This window comes from Diceros bicornis, chromosome 24 (genome assembly GCF_020826845.1).
Source record: "Diceros bicornis minor isolate mBicDic1 chromosome 24, mDicBic1.mat.cur, whole genome shotgun sequence".
In the NCBI taxonomy this organism is placed as follows: Eukaryota; Metazoa; Chordata; class Mammalia; order Perissodactyla; family Rhinocerotidae; genus Diceros; species Diceros bicornis.
In genome coordinates this window covers 36,421,900-36,435,479 of record NC_080763.1, presented here as the reverse complement: position 1 = coordinate 36,435,479, position 13,580 = coordinate 36,421,900, and the positions used below count along the sequence as shown (strand labels likewise).

At 41.9% G+C, this 13,580-nt stretch overlaps 1 protein-coding gene across 2 annotated transcripts in view; it reads left to right on the top strand.

Annotated features, from left to right (window-relative positions):
• Positions 1–13,580, top strand: part of NRDE2 (NRDE-2, necessary for RNA interference, domain containing) — a 44,440-nt gene that overhangs the window by 15,289 nt on the left and 15,571 nt on the right. For both annotated transcript variants that reach the window (XM_058567538.1, XM_058567539.1), the window contains 5 exons: positions 159–308; positions 6,585–7,035; positions 7,889–8,294; positions 9,853–9,986; positions 12,460–12,580. In XM_058567538.1, coding sequence (XP_058423521.1) covers positions 159–308; positions 6,585–7,035; positions 7,889–8,294; positions 9,853–9,986; positions 12,460–12,580 — 1,262 coding nt within the window. The remainder of the gene's footprint in view (positions 1–158; positions 309–6,584; positions 7,036–7,888; positions 8,295–9,852; positions 9,987–12,459; positions 12,581–13,580) is intronic.

Here is a 13,580-nt window from a genome sequence, read left to right as displayed (position 1 = left end):
TCCCATGGCTATGGCGTGTACACATTTTATGTGCTTAGGTGCGCTTGATGCTGTATGGAGTTGGAAATGTTTAATTTTTGTATTTCTGAAAATGTGAAATCTTAACTGGAAGATTTGTAAGTGCCTCTCCTTCTTCTTCACCTTCCTTTGTCCCGCAGTCAGGAAAACAACGCCGCTGCTGATGCTGGACGTCGCTTTGTTTGGCTTGAGGACATTCAGGCTCTGACAGGAGAAACCTTCAGAACAGATAAGAAACCGGATCCTGCAAACTGGGAGTATAAGTCTCTCTACCGAGGAGATATAGCAAGGTATCCATCGTGGTGTCTCTCCCAGATTTCACTGGTGGGAGTAACTTCTTTCTCCTCTGAACTCTCTCGCACCGTCTCTGTGTGTTTGCCGCTGCTTCTTTCAGATTCCGTGGGGTTTTATCCATTGTTAAGTTATTGAGGAATGTGTCTTATCTCACATTCTAAAAGGAAAGCTTAAGCCTTGAGATCAGGATCCAGGTCAGATTAATCTTATTATCCAGGTGCTTGGCGCAGTGCCTGGCATAGTAGGTGTTCAGTAAATATTTGTTGAATGAATGAAGCTGAAAATACCTTGAAATAATTAGTTGTGACAAAGTATCTGGGAATCATTTAGTCTAATCTACATGCCATTTAAAAAAGTTGTGAAAGCCTTTTATTTATCCACTCCCTCCTGTGTATGCCATTTAAAAAATAATGTTAAATGGTAGTGACTTTTTTCCAAAATGTTTCCAGTATACATCACCAGATAATCATAAAAATAGGTGATGGTATTTACTTCAGTAATGAGTTTAAATATCTTTTTTTGGGGGGAGTGCAGGATTGGCCGTGTGCTAACATCTGCTGCCAATCTTCCTCTTTTTGCTTGAGGAAGATTGTCTCTGAGCTAACATCTGTGCCAGTCTTCCTCTGTTTTGTATGTGGGATGCCACCACAGCATGGCTCAATGAGCGGTGTGTAGGTCCACGCCTGGGATCTGAACCCGTGAACCCTGGGCCGCCGAAGTGGAGTGTGCAAACTTAACCACTACACCACTGGGTTGGCCCCTCAGTAATGAGTTTAAACTTTTCTCCTCTAATCTGTGAATCAGAAATATTTGAATACTTACTAAACCCTCAAGGCACTTCGTACTTTGTAAGACACTGTTGGGAACATCAGGAACAAAATATACAATCTCCATTCCCAAACAGCTTACAGGCCATGGAAATTGAAGGTAGAGAATCATGGAACGTAAGGCCAGGAGGAGACCTTGAAGATCGTTATTGTTCTTTATAGGCTAATTACTTTTTAAAATAAATTTCAGTTTCTATTTCTTTGCTGCATCTCCAAATTTTAATCATGTTTTCACTTATCAGGACATTATACCTCACCACATAAGCAATTCCAACTAAAGTTTCCTTTGTGATGAGTTTATAGCAGTTATTTTTCAGTGCATATTTATATCTACATACTGTCTCTGAAAACCTAATGGCTGAGAGTAAATGACTATCATATTTAAAATGTATTCATGTATTTTCGAATTATCTTAATACCCCCTAAAGCCTTGTTTGGTTGTCCGTGCCGCCACGGTGTAGTGCCATAGGTGTGGTAGATACCAGCGTTGTCTGGGCCTGAAGTATGTGACAGGCTCCCCTGCTCGCTCTCTCACCCGCATCAGCCTGTCTGATCCTCACGGCTGCTCCGTGAGGAGGAGAGCACTCATGTTACGCGTGAGGGACAGGAATCTCAGAGAGGTTGAGTAACTTCTCAAGGGCATGCCGCCAGGAAGCAGCAGAGTGGGGATTTGAACCTGTGTTTCTCTGACTTCAAATGTACTTTCACTGCCCACTAACAAGGAGGAGACAGGTTGTGTGGTAGAACATTTTCTAGATTGGGAAACAGGATGGGTTCTCATTCTGACTCTGCTGTTTACTAGTGATGTAATCCCGGGCAAGTCACTTTATCTGTGTGAGCCTCCATTTCTTCATTTGTAAATTGGCAATTGTAACTCCTGTTTTGCCTTACACTCAGATATCAGAAATATTTGATATGGAATTAGACATTGGTGTGCAAATATAAAGGGTTGTTTAGTAATAGATGAGAAAAGGAAAAAATATTAACAAAGAGTGGCTCTTGAGCCTCTGCTAATGAATGGCCCAGATCTTGGGAAGAAAGTAATTAGAGACAACTTTATTAATCTGAGCTGCAAAGATTCTACTGTAAAGGGCTTAGGGCACTGACGTGATTTCCTTGTAATTTACTAAAGCATAAGTGAGGTAAGTCTTTTCTGGATTAATAGCTATACAACTGTTAGTGTCCAGGCCTAGAGAAGTATTGATCCCGTGGCACCCTGAGGTGGTCAGAGGACAGTGGGAGTGTTGTGTCAGGTGCTGAATTTTCACACTTTAAGAGGGACACTGACAAAACCAAGAGCATTGAGAGGAAGGTGAGCGGACGACTTGGCCATCCTGTGAGGACTAGATGAGGGCTTAGAGATATTTGGCTTATAGCAGGGATGTGGTCATTGTCCTGTAAGCTCTGTTGGACTATCTTTTGGAAGGTGGATTGACAGTGTTCTCTGTAACTTGAGAAGGCAGAACCAGGACCAATGAGTGGAAGTTTCCAGAAGTCGGATTTGGCTCAGTATAAAAACAGATCTTCTAATAGTGTGAGCATCCCAGCAATGATGTGGTGTGTGTTGGGGTATTGTGGTAAACAGGGGTTGGGTTCTTAAGTTAATTTAGAACAGAGTCAGAATTACCTTTGGAATATTCCTTAGGACTTACATACTGTCTGTCAGTGAAGTTCAGTTCAGTCAGTTTTTTCTCCATTTTTGAAATAGATTGTTGTTTCTTTGGCTATATAACAGATGAAGGAGTTGGCTTATGTTTAGGAGCCAAGTTTTATAAAATAATAATAATAATTTAAACTTATCCAGCCTTTACTATATGGCTAAGGACTTACATGTATAAACTTTTATAAGGACTCTTCTAAGGACTTTATATATGTAAACTTTTTTTTGATCACCCCAGCAATGCTATGACATAGGTACTGTTATTATCCTCATTTTACAGATAAACTGAGGCACAGACAAGTTTGTTTGTTTGTTTGTTTTTAATAACTTGGTCAAGGTCACCCTGCTGGTAAATGGTAGGGTTGGAATTCCACCCCAGGCAGTCTGGCACTGAGAGAGGCATGTGTGAATTGAATTCACTGAAGGAAAGGCAAATTTATTTTGTGCAGCTCAGCTTACTTGGGCTCAGACCCACTGAGTAGATGCAGGGCAGACTTGTGTGCTTGATTTAAATATATTCTTTTCCCATACCCCCGCCCTCTTTTTTTTTTTTTTTTTCTTGGCCAAGTGCCTATATTTGAGTTCATTTAAATTAAATGTACATATGATATCATTTACTGAACCTCCAAACAGAGTGGGGTTCCCTATCTCTGGAATGATTCAAGTGAAGACCAGCTGATTATTTGATACAGATATTATAGGAAAAGTATCTTAATTTGGGGGAATATTGCATTAAATTACATCTTAGGTCCTGCCCAATTATTAAGATTCTATGATAAATTGGATACAACCTAAATGTCCAACAGTAGGGAAATGGTTAAATAAATTATGGCACAGAGCCAGCCCTGATGGCCTAGTGGTTAAAGTTTGGTGTGCTCCGCTTTGGTGGCTGGGTTTGGTTCCCAGGCGCAGAACCACACCACTCATCTGTCAGTAGCCATGCTGTGGTGGTGGCTCACATAGAAGAGCTAGAAGGACTGATAACTAGAATATACAACTATGTACTGGGGCTTTGGGGAGGGGAAAAAAAAAGAGAGAGGAGGATTGGCAACAGATGTTAGCTCAGGGTGAATCTTGCCCAGCAAAAAAAAAAAAAAAAAAAAAAGTTATGGCACGTAACGCACCGACTCACCACTTGTCAAGCCATGCTGTGGCAGCGTGCCATATAAAGGAGAGGAAGGTGGGCACAGATGTTAGCCCAAGGCCAATCTTCCTCAGCAAAAAGAGGAGGATTGGCATTAGTTGTTAGCTCAGGGCTAATCTTCCTCACCAAAAAAAAAAAAAACAAAGTAGGAAGGAAAGCTGGAAGCTGTATATCAGCTGTTTTTAAAAAGGATGTGCGTGTATACATGTAAATGTATACAGACACACATACCTGAAAGTAGATACTTAATAATATAGACCAGCAAGATGCTTTTTTTTCCTTTATCATTTTCATCCAATTTGCTACAAAATGTCGCTGTTAAAGTCAATTTTACAAAATGCAGTTTTAAAGTCAGAAAACTCAGTAAACCTTTTTAAAAAAGAGATTATACGAATATCTAAAATACTGTTCACTTTTAGTGAAAATAGTGAGGAAACAGTACTATTAAAATGGTAGTAATTAAGGAGAACAAAACTTTTTTCATTTATTTTTCCTCAGGGAATGATAGGCTTATTTAGAGCTCTTTTAGCACTATTTTGTCTCATCACCCCTTGGTTGAAGTTCTTTTTGACTCATGAATGGAGAGAGATTATCCTGAGGGAATCTAGGAGCAGTTGAGAGAGAGGACAAAGAGAAAGGCTTTGCGGGAGATCTTGTCTGTGGGTGTGAGAGACTCTTCCCGCAGAGTGAGATTCATGCCCATGAGCAGTGAGGGAGGCACAGAAGGCAGAGAGCTGCTCAGGAACCTGCTGACAGTGGGGAAGCAAGGGAGGTGCTGGGGCTGCACCAGGGGGAGGTGGAGGCAGAGCTTTCTGGGAGTTGACAGAAGATGGCGGCAGCTCTCCCCCGCCTTTTTCTCCCCACAGAGTTTTGTATGAAAATTAAAAAAATATATAGCCTAAGTTGAAAGAATTTCACAGGGAAGACTCATATACCCATCCCCTACATTGCATCAGTAACATTTTACTCAATTTGCCTTATCACGTATCTATTCATTGATGCATCCATCGACTCATCTTATTTTTTTGAGGCATTTCAAAGTAAATTCCCAGCATCAATATACTACCCCCTAATTACTTCAGCGTACATATCATTAAGTAGAGTTCAAGGTTTTAGTTTTTTGATTTGAAATTTATATACAGTGTAATACACAAATCTTCATTTGCTGAGTTTTGACAAATGCATACAGACCTCTTTGAAAATATAGAATGTTGCTGTGACCCCAGAAACTTTCATCATGCTCATTTCCAGTCAGTCCACACCCCACCTCTCCCGAGGCAATTTATCCTAATTTTTTTCTACCAACAACTAGTTTTGTCTATTCTAGAATTTCATATAAATGGAATCATATAGTGTGTACTCTTTTGGGTCTGATTTCTTTCACTCAGTGAAATGTTTTTGAGATTCATCCACGTTGTGGCATTTGTCAGTAGTTGTTCCTTTTTACTGCTGGTAGTATTCCATCGCATGGCCATGCCACCGTTGTCCATTCTTCCGTTGATGGTCACCTGGACTCTTTCCAATAGTTGGCTGTTACAAATAAAGCTGCTGAGAGCATTTGTGCACAAGTCTTTGTGTAGACATGTGGTTGCCTTTTTCTTGGGTAAATACCTAGGAATAGAATTGCTGGGTCATAGGGTAGGTCTGTGTTAGTTTTTTTTAAGAAACTGCCGGACCTTTTCCCAAAGCGATTGTACCAGTTTACATTCCCGCCAACAGCGTTTAAGAGTCCTGGTTACTGCGTGGATTACTCACCAACGTTTAGTATTGTCAGTCTTTTTAATCTGAGCTGTTCTGGTGGGTATGTGGTGTATGTCATTGTGGTTTTAACTTACATTTCCTTGATGACTAATGATGTTGAGTATTTTTTCATGTGCTTATTGGCCATTCATATTTTCTTTTGTGAATTGCTGTTCAGATCCTTTGTCCATTTTTTAATTGGGTTGTTTGTATAACATTCATACAGAAAAGTGCACAGTTTTCCTTAGGCTTTGCAGATATTCAATAGTCACGTGTTGGTAACTCTGGGGACGCCTACATGTTCCATAAAAGCATTTTAGAATCCAGCCTCTTTTCCTCCAGAGTAGAAAATAGCCAAATGTAATTTTATTTGACATACTTTGTTTCAGGATTAAAAAAGGAATCTTAGACTTCTCTGTTATCTTCTTAAGTGGGGACACAGGACAATAGTGAGGAAAAGGGACTGGTCTAGGAGACAGATGACTTAGTGTCACCTAAGGTCTCAGCGTCCTTATTCAGGAATAGTGTAAAAGAGAGGATGATGATTTCCGCCTCGCCTGCCTCATATGATTGTGATGATCCAGTGGCATAATGTATGTGACAGTTCTTTAACTGCAAAGCTCCAGGAAAATATAAATTACTGAGATCTGGAAGATAGTTGTGATCTTAAATTCATGAGACGTTAACGAAGAGTTGAAATGTTAGAGGAGTAAGTCAAAGGGGCAGAAAAAGTTAATTGCTAATCCTCATATTTCTCTAAATAGAAACAACGTGAAGGTAAGGTGAATTTGAATATATGCAGTTAACATGCGTGGCAAGAGTTGAAGTCTGAGGGCCTTCACTCATTCAGAGCCAGTGCGCATATTCCCTCAGTAACCTTTTTTTCTTTTTCAAATATAAGATACAAGAGGAAAGGAGACTCCTGCCTTGGCATTAACCCTAAGAAGCAGTGTATATCTTGGGAGGGGGCTTCCAGAGAAAAGAAACATTCGCACAAGCATGTTGAACGCTATTTTACGAAGAAGAACGTGGGATTAATGAACATCGACGGAGTTGCCATTAGCAGTAAAACCGAAGCGCCCTCATCTGAGCCAATCTCATTTATCCCAGTGAAGGGCTCGGATGATGTGCTTCCTCCTGTCACAACCTGGTTGAACCCTCTGGGGATTTATGACCCGTCCACCACACAGTGGTTGCAAGGACAGGGTCCTTCAGAGCAAGAATCCAAGCAGCCAGACTCACAGCCAGACAGAGAGAATGCACTGCTCAAGGCCAAGGTGGAGGAGTTTAACAGGAGGGTTCGGGAGAATCCTCGGGATATTCAGCTGTGGATGGCGTTTGTTGCTTTTCAGGTAAGGATCGCTGTCCCAGTTCTCTTGCCTTAGAATGACCGTCCTAGTTTTGGGCGAACCGATGTACTCTGCAGCAAAGTTGAGCTCCTATGGGGAACTCTGGCACTGGGCATAGAGAGATTATTAGAATTGTAGTCCTTGCCCTGAGCTTGCTCTAAGCCAGTGCAGAAGAGTGACTGAAGAATAAATGCAATCTAGGGTAATAAATGCTGTAATGTATAATTTGGGGATGGAATGAGGGAGCGACTTGTCACTAGGGAGTAAGAAAGGGTTTCCAAGAGATGGTGAAAGTTGAACAGAATCTTGAAAGAAGAGTAGATGGTCACCAGGCAGGGGTGGGCATTCTGGAAGTACACACAGAACACGTAAAACACACAGAATTGCGAAAGAGGGGGGCTGCTCATTGAACTACTTAGAGCTATATGCTCCCTTTCTGGAATATATGGATTTGTTGTAGTCCCACTTATTTTTGTTGAGCCACTTAAACAATTATCATATTTTGTCCCACATTTGGCTGTTATTGTTAAAATTGGCTCTTCAGAAAAGGCCTTGAAGACATTGCCTGCTAGTTATTGATACATAAATCTAAGTTTAAAATGACGGAGAGTGGACAGGTGAATCAGGTGAAATAAACACAAGATCCAACATCCTAGGTGACACAGGCACCCTAGGAGCTGTGTTTTCATTAAGAGAAATTATGATAAACAAGTGGTTATCAAGAAAGTCTGAATAACGTTTCATTTTGGGAGGTGAGAACCCTTCTGGGGCCGGTACGTAACTCTGTAAGCAGTGTTGAAATCCTGCGGATCCCCCAGTTCACGTGCATTTGTAAATTGGTGCTTTTGTTGTCGAGGACGAGGTCATGAAAAGTCCTGGCCTGTATGCCATCGAGGAAGGAGAGCAGGAGAAGCGAAAGAGGTCCCTGAAGCTCCTTCTGGAGAAGAAGCTGGCCATTCTGGAGCGGGCCATTGAGAGCAACCAGAGCAGCGTGGACCTGAAGCTCGCCAAGCTGAAGCTCTGCACGGAGTTCTGGGAGCCCTCCACGCTGGTCAAAGAGTGGCAGAAACTCATATTTTTACATCCCAACAACACAGCCCTTTGGCAGAAATATCTTTTATTTTGCCAGAGCCAGTTTAGCACCTTCTCAATATCAAAAATTCACAGTCTGTATGGAAAATGCTTGAGTACGTTGTCCGCTGTGAAGGACGGCAGCATCTTATCTCACCCTGAGTTGCCTGGCACCGAAGAGGCCATGTTTGGTAAGGAGATTGGTGACCAGATCCGCTTACATGGGACGAATTATACTTTCTTTTGGCTTTAGTTGAAAATGAAGATTTATTTTCGGTTGATTATAGAAAAGTCTAAATTGATAAAACTGATTTTTAAAAAGGTACTATGACTCCTTTTGATTATAACAGATTCCCGCCCGTTCCACCTTCTTGGCAGTGGGCGGCATCAGAGCCAGCAGAGTTAGGAAAATATCACTGGATTAGAAGTTCCAGCTTTTCTCCTTATTAACCAAGTCAAGTCTCTTACCCGCGTTGGCTGTCGATGGCCTCATCTGTTGACATGCCTGTGCTGCTCATCTCACCCCGTTATAGGGTCTCAGGCAGTAATGTTCGTGGATGCCCTGACTGATTGGAAATCACTGCATAGATACAGGTTATTGGTATTATTATACCGTTTACATTTTCACTATGTCCCGAAGGAGATTAGAAGATAAATTTTGTCCGGTAATGAGACACAGGAGACAGCATGTTATACAGGAGCTGGAGAGCATCTCTCTTGACTTGAATCCTGGGTTTGCCCTTCGCTGGTTCTGGTGTGACCTTGGATAGCTTCCTTAACCTTTTTGAGCTCCAGTTCCTCCCTCAGCAGCAAGAGTGTTAATACCTGCTTTCTGGGGTTATTGTGCACATTAACTGAGATACTAGATGGTGAGTCTAGCTCAGTGTCTGCCACACAGCAGAGATTTATTTAATCAAAACCCTGCTATTATTTATTTATTTTCCCCCAAAGCCCCAGTAGATAGTTGTATGTCATAGTTGCACATCCTTCTAGTTGCTGTATGTGGGACGCGGCCTCAGCATGGCCGGAGAAGCGGTGGTTGGTACGGGCCCGGGATCTGAACCCCAGGCCGCCAGTAGCGGAGCGCGCACACTTAACCGCTAAGCCACGGGGCCTGCCCGAAACCTTGCTGTTATTATTAACTTCTAAAGACATATTGGTCTAGAAATAATAAGCATTTACCACACTGACTTAAAGAGTCTTGTATTTGATGTTTGTGATATGCTCAAATAGCTTCATGTTATTTAGTAAATGGAATTGTACCACAGTTAAGATGAACTGAAATCTTCCAACATGGAACCTTGATTTGTTAACAGCAGACTGAGCATAGGATGAAAGTTGCTGGTGAATAATGCCATCTAGTGATCACTTGAGTACAGGTCTTTGCTTTCTGATAAAAATCTACTGCGCCATCCTTTTCCTGGAATTTTTCTTGTAATAAAGAGCTTTGAGTATTAGATAAGCAATATTCAGACCAACTTCTTGGCTTATTTTTATGTAATATCTATAGTTTTTATTAAGTTTTGTATTCTTTAATGGTTTCATATAAAAATGAGAATAAATATACTTTGATTACAGTACTATTGTGAGTCCTTTTAAATCAGGACATCTATGTAATACAGCTTTGAAAATATAACAGGAACTGATTTCAGGGAAAGGATGTTCTCGGTGTTTAACTGCACGTTTTTGGAAGTTCTTTCCCTTCAGTGGTGTTAACCAGGATCCTCCCCTTGCTCTGCCCGCTTTCAGCGCTGTTTCTTCAGCAGTGCCACTTTCTGAGGCAGGCTGGTCACTCCGAGAAGGCTGTCTCTCTGTTCCAGGCCATGATCGACTTCACCTTCTTCAAACCCGACAGTGTGAAAGGTCTGCCTACGAGAGGACAGGTACCAGTTCTGCCTGCGTGTTCCCCCCTCGCCCCCGCCACCTCTCTCTCCCCCCTCCTCCTCTCTCTTTTGGAGGGGAGATGTGGATAATGGCAGGTGGTGGTAGTATTTTTAAAATATCATATCCTCCTTTATAGCAGTCCTGCTGAGAATTGTTTCTCAGAAATATCCTGGAAATCCAAGGAAAATTCCATAACAAAAGTAGTGAAACATGGAGAGATCAAAGTAGATTCTTCCCTTCCCCCATTCTAAACACTCACTTATGTCTCTTTTTTTTCCCTTACTTACGGCCCCTGTTTAAGTGCTAGTTATCCCCACCGGTCAGGGAAACAATTGTCGTGCCTTTCAAGCTACATGTTACTCTCTCCCACCCTGTGCATTCTACTCTGGGTCTTGTGTCACTTCCCGATTAACCTTTCCACCACCTAAAATCTTTGCTGGACTTGCAAATGAAATTACAAGTTGGCAGTTTGTCAACACCGATCCTTATTGGGGAGGAGTTAATCATTTAGATGACAAGTGAACATTGCCAGTATTTGTGATGTGAGGCAATAAGAAAATCTTATCATAGAGCTCTCCATATAAGAAAACCTTCTTTTCCCCTTTTCCACGGGGAAAAAACTCAGTTTTCTGTTCTGCAAAGAGGGTCTAGTGGAAGATGGATAGGAGATCTAAATTTATGGTGAACTTTTAGATGTCTGTTTTGAGAGGTTAAGGTCTCCATCTTATGGAATTTTCATGAATTGCGTGTAAAGACAATTTTTATCATTATTTTTATCTATTTTTTTCCTAGACAAAATTGGGTTAAAGAGTATTAGTTAATATTGGTATAACTGATTATAGTAAGTCAGATAACAAAGTTATTTTAAGTCATGCTTTGGTATTTGAAGAATGTGCTGTGCTACAGAAGTGATTCTTAGCAGACTGTGGAGCTTTGGGGGTGTGGCTGGGGGGCAGACTCAGAATCGCTCTCATCCCCACCCCTTTGCTGATACTTGCTGTCTGTGCTGAGAGCAGTTACGGATGGGAGGGGAGGGGAGGGCACTGCCCAGGGCTGTGAAGCATCGAGGACTCTTCTAAAGTGTCAAGAGAGCCTGATCCTCGTCTTGAGGTTTTAAATAGAGCACATGTAATTTCAAAGCATTTACGTGACAACTTTGAAATAAAGCTTTTTATTTAATGACATTCCATATCTGAGACATTGTTACCATAAACATGGTAGTATAACAGTACAACAGGCAGAGTCTGGGATCACTGGTCTGTGTTTCTGTGGAATAAATAAATCGGTTATAACCATTTATCGCACTTTAAAAAAATACCCTTCTTTTTCTTGAGTGTGCTTTATTTCATCCCTCTTATAAGAGCAAAACCTGTAAAGAGGGAGTACAGTCTTCCCAGTTCCCTGCCGAGGTGGCTGATATGCGCTCAGAGTTCAGGCCCTCGTGAGCACCTTCACCCTGCCTCCCTGGCTCTCCGGGACACAGCCCTCTTCAGGCGTGCGTGGCACTCCCCGGCACCGAGGCTGGAGAATCCCGCGGCTCCTGGCCCATGGTGTGCCGTTTGGAAGCCTGCTCATCCTCTTTGAAAGGTTTCTTACAAAAGCTTTCATTGAGCAAGTTATTGGCTCACTTTTAAAGTCCTTATTGTCAGTTGATAACAGGATCATTTTCCTGTTTATTGCTGTGTTCACAGTCTGTTCCATAGGGAATTATTTATTGCCACCAAACTGGTTACCGTCCACGGCAGACCCAGTGCCCACATGAAGGAAGGGGCCAGGCTTTAACATGCGTACCTTCTTATCCACTGGATGCCTACTGTGTTCAGCTCTGTGCCAGCAAGCGTTTGAGTCCGTACTATGTGCTGGCCACTGTGCCAGGTGTTAGGAACGTACAATTAGTTGAGATGTGGTCATGCCCTCAAGAGCTCCGTCTGTCCTGTTGAAACTTTGAATCCCCTTCCCCTAAAAGGTCTTGAAAGCAACATGACGTCAGGTCTTAGGGGGCCCAGTGGCGTTAGGGGAACTGGCAGTGCTACTGTCCCCAGTTAGACTGGCCTACCAGGCTCAGAACCAGGAAACCGTTCTCCTCCTACCCAGCTGCAGGCCTTCTCAATGACCTTGGCCAGGCTTTTTGTAACCTAATCTCAGAAGTGTCATCTCATCACTTTTTGCTACATTCTGTTTGCTGTATTCTTTTCTTGTGTGTTCGCCCACAAGGCTACACACACATTCAAGGGTGTGTGACTATGACGAGGCAGGAATAGGGTCATGGGGGGCTATCTTGGAGGCTGCCAACCATGCTAGATACTTATTTTTTTCTGTTTTGGGGTGTGTATCATATCTACTTCAAAGGCTAATGACAAGCATGATTTCAAGAATCATAAGCCCCTCTTATGCCAGTCAGCACTTATTTTGCCCAGTGACTCAGCAGTTTTGTACAAGTTAGGCTAACCTCCATATTTTAACTCTAAACAGGTGGAATTCTTTGAGCCCTTTTGGGACAGTGGAGAGCCCCGGGCAGGAGAGAAGGGTGCCCGGGGCTGGAGAGCGTGGATGCACCAGCAGGAGCGGGGCGGCTGGGTGGTCATCAATCCAGGTAAGGCCCCTCTTAGTTAAGATGTGTATGCCTTTTTGTTCTGGAATTTGTTTTTACATATTCATGATTATTTGTTTATATGTATAAACTGTTTATCAGTAGTTTAAGAATGTTGTACAAACATCAAAATGTCAAAAGTACGTTAAGTAGATGTCCTGGGAGAATAGATTATTTCTTCCTCTTAGGGTTGTGAAAGCAGCCGACCCCCCCCCACCCCTCCTTGTTCTTTCAGTACATAATGCTTTGAGGGTTTGAGTTTCTTTCCAAGGAAAGTAATTTTCATTTTTCCTTTTATAGATTGCTCTTGAAGAAGTAATCTTGTTACTAATCCCCCACATCCCCATTTTAGTGTGTATTTAAGATAGTCTTTTTGTTTTGTTGGCAAGGTACAGACCAACAGATCATTTGAAAAATACTTGCCTTTTTAGGAGTACTATTAAATAATTATTAACTAGCATTTATGTAACTGTCATTCTAAATGACCCCAAAGTACTTTCCAAATTTACACTCTTAAGACAGCACTGTCCAGTAGAAATAGAATTCAAGCCCTATATTTAACTTCACATTTTCTAGAAGCCACATTAAAAAAGTAAAAAGAAAGAGGTGAAAGTAATTTTGATAATGTATTTTGTTTAACCTAGTATGTCAAAACGTTAACGTTTCAACATGTAATCAATATTAAAAATTAATGAGATATTTTGCATTCTTTTTTTTCATGCAAACTCTTTGAAATTTGGTGTGTATTTTACTCTTATAGCACATCTCATCAGACCAGCCACTTTCAAGTCCTTGATAGCCACATGGTAATGGCTCCCGTATTAGACGGCACAGCTCTGAGCTCTTCAGAAATTACTTCACTCCCTGGTTTCTTTGAAAGTGGGAGGGGGGGAGAGGCCCAGGCTTGGCCAGCCTTTTCTCACAGGTGTGACCTTTCTGGGCCTTGGATTCTTCATCTGAGCAATGAAAACTTTGGATTAGCTATGGTCTGTGTGGCAGTGCA